A 6,250-nucleotide genomic window follows, 5' to 3' on the forward strand; every position below is an offset into this window, starting at 1 on the left:
CCCAGCCTCCAGGGCAACCCCAGCCTTGTGCTATCCCAGAGCAGCTGCAGCCATGCGGGCAGAGGCTGCTGGGAAATGGAGTCCACTGCTGGCTGGATCTAGCCCGTGGGCTGGACTTTGCCCACCCCTGATCTAGCATATAGCCATTCAATACATATGCATGTATATATGTATGTATCTAGCTTTGACTATACATGAATACATGTATACAGCACGCATAATGTAGAAACAATTCTACTACAAAGTAGGCAGAAAATAAACCTTTGAGATAGTGGAAAAAGTCTGATCACTGTGAGTAAGTGATTTTATCCATTATCCTTAGGGCTAGGTACAGACATTCAAAAAGCCTGAGGTGGACTCGATCTAAATTATGTGGTTTAATATAAGCGGTGTAGTTTAGATCAGTAGCAAGCAGAACACATGTTTGCCTCTTGGATGGGGGAGAGGCAGAGCGTGCAAATCTTGGACTAGGTTCCGCCATTTTTAAACCAGTCTATGTATGCTAAACTTCTGTTAAGGGTACTGACCAGTTTCTGATCACCTACCAGTAAAAGTGTAATGTCTGTACCTGGCCTGATAAGCCTTCCAATCCTACATAAAATTCCAGAGCAGCTAGTGATACCTTCTCATGACCAAATAATCTTTCATACATTTTAGAGTGTTTTAGGCAAGGGCAAGTTTTACTTCAAATGTATAAAATACAAAGCAAGACCAACCCAGATCTATTTAAATAGCAGCTAATAGGGTAGTTTAAGGTATATGATAATACTACACTTTCTGTCCCTTCAAGAGTTGTTTCACATAGCTGATACTAAAATGTTGTAAAAGACCAGAAAAAAGCTGAATAATATGTTTACTTTTTGTTTATTGCTTTAGACAACATGCATTGTTATATAAATATTAAATATATTAATAAAAAAACATTAGTAAGACTCACAATTTATACTTACATTATAGTAAAAATATCCAAAACAAAACAAATACAAAATCCTCCAATTCCCATGAATTACAATTCAATGTCATAATGGGAAATAACTAAGTTGAATTAATAAGGATGCAATTATCCTTAATTTTGCAGGGCTCTAAAACAGCTCATTAATATATTTCTAATGAAGTTTTGTGCAAACTATGCAGAAAAGACTAAAACTAAAATGGTAAGGTACTATCATGTTGGAACATGATCTCCTGACAGGGTCAAATTTGCTTTGTAAACAGGTTTTTAATGGAGTTCTTGTAATCAGTGGCCATGTGCCATATGCAGGAGGCCTTCTCTAAGAGATATCAGAAAGTAAACTCAGTTCAGACTAGAACAATTTACTCTTGTTAAGTGCAGCAAATAATTCAGGCCAAAACTGTAAAATAGGAGTGCTTACTGTTAGACACTTAAAGTGGCTTGATTTTAAAGTTTTGAAACAAGGAGCACTTGGCACCCTTGAAAATCAGGGCATTTATTATATTTAAGAGTCTAAATATGAATTGAGGTGAAAAATACTTAGCAATTTAAAAAAAAAACCATGACTCCTGGCTTCAAGTCAGCTCATCTATTAACCAGCTTCTTTGTCAAATATCACAGTCTTGTCACAAATAGATGTATATTGAATATTTTGACTAAGAAATAAGATAATAACAAGCAGTTATAAACCACAGGCCTGGGGAGTCTGCTCCGAAACAGATCTGTAACTTAAAAGAATGATTCACGCTTCCTTCTAAATGAAAAGTGGTGAAAGTTAAGTGAATGCATTAAACTGTCTCTTGGCTTACCTAAAGATGCTAAGTTTGATGCCATATTTTATCATTTCAGTAGTACATAAACATTACACTTCAAAGCTGCATAAGTGCAAGTCCTATATTAAAAATATAAAACAACAACAACACAAAAGGAATGTGAATTCAGTGTTAATTTCACAAATAAGATTAACACTTCTCTTGCACAAATGCCTTAAGAAGGTTCATATAATGTAAAATACATGTAAAGTCTCCTTGTAAAGTAGAAGACTTAAGCATTTAGCTCATGTGGTATAAACTCTTAAAATAAGAGCAATTAAATACTGAGAAAAGAGAGTGAATATTTTCATGTTCCTTTCCAAGAGCAAATAATTGGTTTTAGATGCCAATTCTGATCGTGCATAGGATGTATAAGATGCATAGAATTGCTCAGGAAATCATTGAAATAACAGGTGAAGGGCTAGTAGCCAAGTTTTCAAGTTTTGTGCTATGCCTCTAACAGAATTAGGTATGCCTTTGTGTGTGTTTAAGCCAGAAAAATTAAATTATCTTGGTCTTTGACAACTATTGACTTCATTAGTTCAATGCAAATTTTGCAAAATGTGAAAGTACTCTTCAAGTGATTGTAAAAATACCAAGAAATATAAACATTATTTAACTAGTATCCCTAAGGGTAACAAGCTTTTTTGAAATAGTGTGCCAGTACCTGGTGGTTGTGATTTTGAAACAACATGTGTGTAACAACTTGCTGGTGGTGTGCCTAAAACTGTAAAAACAATTGTTTGTTTATTCCAGCTGCTAATTCTGCCAGATAAGAATAAAGGAAACCTTATCAGTGGTTTCAGTAGCATGTGTTGTTAAAGGCACAGAATAACTATCTCTTAAAATCATCAGATTTTCTGGAGATATCAAAGGAATCTGCAGCAACAGAACTGACACCAGCTGCAAGGCTAGATCGCCTCAAAGATACTTCAGATGCAGGGATATGACGTAGTTCTCGGCGAGATAATTTTATTGGGGTTATTATTCCTTGTACTTCCTTGTGTATCTCAACTGTCTGAGGATGAGAGAATAGCTGAGAATAAGATTTTGAAGGCTGTACTTCATCTGTTCCTATACTGTTTTCACTACTTGAGAAACATCTTCTGCTGTGTCCTCTCTCTGCAACTTCTTCTCCAGGCTTGTATGAATTCTGCCATGTTCTTAAATTACTTGCTAGTTTGTCAATTTCTTTAAATATCCCTCTTTGATTGTTACTTTCAGTCTTTGATATGCATTTGACTTCTTCTGAAGAGACTTCTGCTTCATCTTGGCTCAATGTCCTGTCACCAGCACCATGACCTAAAATAAAATTTCCCAGGAAGCAAATGGTTAAGATAAAATGCTCATTGGTATTTCCAGTCAAAGAAGCATCATTATTTTACTGAACATTATCTAGGAATCAGTTTTAGGACAGTAATGAGATTAAGTGTGTAAAATTTCTATAACAATAATAATAATAATTCAGTATGGTTTAGCACAATGCGACTAATTATCTCATATATAAGACTGTTACTTCTAATTGTAACACTTATACAAAGTTTTTCACCATTTTAATTTTGACACTGTACTTCCAGATGACCCTGAAACACGCATCTAAATTATAAAAGGGCCAAATTTTCAAAATGTGCTTAGCTATGCAGGAAAACACACAATTCTGCATGTCTTGTTTTAAAGTGTACCTATGCATTTCTACACTTCCTTTTTAAATGTGGGTCAAAAAGTTGCCAGAAAAACAGGTGTTTGTGTAATAGAATAATGGTAAATCCAAGAACAAATGAAAAGTAAGCACAATATTTAAACTAACATTACAAAAATAGTGAACTAACTGTATTACTTCTGGCAAAGATAGAAAATATTTTTGTCTGATTACTTGGCTAGGTCCAGTGTTTGAAGAAATTCTTGTCTCAAAATATGCACTTGCCTGCCAGCTAGACACCTCTAAAATAATTCTTCCCACACGTTAGAATCAGACCTCTGGATATGCCGAAATGGACTCATGTTGTTCCCAAGACTGCCATTGAAAAGTAAGTCCTGCCCACCCACTCTTGCTTTGCATATTCCAGATCCAGAATGTAAGAATGCTCTGAGAATGCCCCACTCTGCAAGGATCAAGCAGGACAGATACAGATTTTGAAAGCAGAGGGAAATGACATATAGGCCAGTCAGTCTCACTTGCATCCTAGGCGAAGTCTTCGAAAAAATTATCAAGGCTCACATTTGCGAGAGCCCGACAGGACAAATTATGCTGAGGGGAAACCAGCATGGGTTCGTAGCAGGTAGATCATGCCTGACTAATCTAGTCTCTTTTTATGACCAGGTTACAAAACGCCTGGACGCAGGAGTAGGGGTTGATGTCGTATACTTAGACTTCAGGAAGGGCTTCGATACGGTATCCCACACCATACTGGTGAACAAGTTAAGAGGCTGTGACTTAGATGACTACACAGTCCGATGGGTGGCGAATTGGCTAGAGGGTCGCACCCAGAGAGTCGTAGTGGATGGGTCAGTATTGACCTGGAAGGGTGTGGGCAGTGGGGTCCTGCAGGGCTCGGTCCTAGGACCGATTCTCTTCAATATCTTCATCAGCGACTTGGAGGAGGGAGTGAAGTGTACTCTGTCCAAGTTTGCGGATGACACAAAACTGTGGGGAGAAGTGGACACGCTGGAGGGCAGGGAACAACTACAAGCAGACCTGGACAGGTTGGACATATGGGCAGAAAACAACAGAATGCAATTCAACAAGGAGAAATGCAAAGTCCTGCACCTAGGGAGGAAAAATGTCCAGCATACCTACTGCCTAGGAAATGACCTGCTTGGTGGAATGGAAGCGGAAAGGGATCTGGGAGTCCTAGTGGACTCCAAGATGAACATGAGTCAGCAGTGTGACAAAGCCATCAGAAAAGCTAATGGCACTTTATCGTGCATCAGCAGATGCATGACGAACAGATCCAAGGAGGTGATACTTCCCCTCTATCGGGTGCTGGTCAGTCCGCAGTTGGAGTACTGCGTGCAATTCTGGGCGCCGCAATTCAAGAGGGATGCAGATAAAATACAAGAATGTGTTTGTCTGCAGTGTATAAACCACGGCATCTGGCATATCTGCATGTTTTCTGTTGTTAGGAAAAAAGTCTTCTATTTATTAGAACTGTGTGACACTCCATGGGGTACCTTTCAACACATAATACCTGCACAGCCAAGTGCTTAAAGAAGCTATGGGACTTGCCTTGGAGTTACTGGTATGCACAACTGGCTACCACATATTTACAAAACGGGCTGGTATTCATTCAACAACAACCTCCAGTAGAGTCAGTTACAATACCATTTGAAAGCTATCAGATAAGAAAGGAGGGAGTTCTACAAACTCTAGTGGTTTGAGACAGTGACTGACAATCTGCCTTAGAATCCAAAAAGAGCAGATCAAAGTATTAATCATATAGATAAAATTTAGTGTTAAAGCTTTGATGTATTACCAACTGCTGCATCTAGAAGCAAACACCTTCTTCCACTTGAGAGGGGTGATGCAGTAAGTTTTTATGGATAACACTTTGCTCAGTTAAAAATGAAATAATGGGAGCACTATTTTGATCAAATCTACTCAAAGGTGAAAAGCTAAAGACCTCATGTTTTCCACTGAACACACTGCAAAAAATTATATCTACTTTCTAATGCTAAAATACATACACTTAGTTGGTGCCAACAGCTGATGAAATGGCTCTCCTACCAATTCCTTCACTTTCTTCTTTAGATCCCTGCTGGTTTTCTTATAGAAAAATAAGTCTTTTTCCAGTTGCTGGACTTTACCTTCATACATTTTAAGGGTTTCTGCAATTCCTTCACCGTCTTGTTCTAAGACAACAAAGTTAATTTCAGCTTTGGCACATATTTGTGTGTATAAAAGTGAAAGGAGATAATGCAAAGCTGGACAGATGACATTAGCAGTTTGCTTCAAGAAGTTTAAAATTAATACATTTTAACTGGTATTGCACTACATAACTAAGTCACCCATTGTAGCAGCAAGTCTAAGCATAGATAAATCAAATCAGACTATATTTCTTATAGTTCATTTTATATCAATAGAACATAAAGTACTAAAGACCAGAGACAGTTGGACTATGCCATGAACATTAATTAAATCAACTATATAAAGAATGTCTAGTTTATCTCTGCCAGAATCCTTCTGGGTGGTTTTGTTTACTATTAGTATGTCTGGGGTTCCAATTCTGTGACACATTGCTATGGCTGTATTCCAAATTACTTGCACTTAATACTGTACATATGCAGTGCATATTTAAGAGGCGTTTGTACTGTTTATATAATGTTTATATTACACGTGTTCAAATAATATAAATCTAGACATGCACTACTTATATAATGTTTGTATTATATATGTTCAAATAATACCAATCCAGACATGCACACAAAGATACTTTAAAGTTGGCTTATTAGCAGTCTTTAGCAGGCTACAGTAGTCTGCTCTCAGCAG

General features: G+C 37.4%; 1 protein-coding gene across 1 annotated transcript in view; it reads right to left on the reverse strand.

The window, feature by feature from the left end:
* Positions 1-875: 875 nt before the first annotated feature.
* Positions 876-6,250, reverse strand: part of KIF27 (kinesin family member 27) — a 46,978-nt gene continuing 41,603 nt past the window's right edge. Inside the window, exons 17-18 of the mRNA XM_006022294.2 lie at positions 5,449-5,613; positions 876-3,066 (exon numbers count right to left, since the gene is read on the reverse strand). Of these exons, the coding sequence (XP_006022356.1) occupies positions 2,600-3,066; positions 5,449-5,613 (632 nt within the window). The 3' untranslated portion in view covers positions 876-2,599. The remainder of the gene's footprint in view (positions 3,067-5,448; positions 5,614-6,250) is intronic.

This window comes from Alligator sinensis, unplaced genomic scaffold (genome assembly GCF_000455745.1).
Source record: "Alligator sinensis unplaced genomic scaffold, ASM45574v1 scaffold226_1, whole genome shotgun sequence".
Classification (NCBI taxonomy): domain Eukaryota; kingdom Metazoa; phylum Chordata; order Crocodylia; family Alligatoridae; genus Alligator; species Alligator sinensis.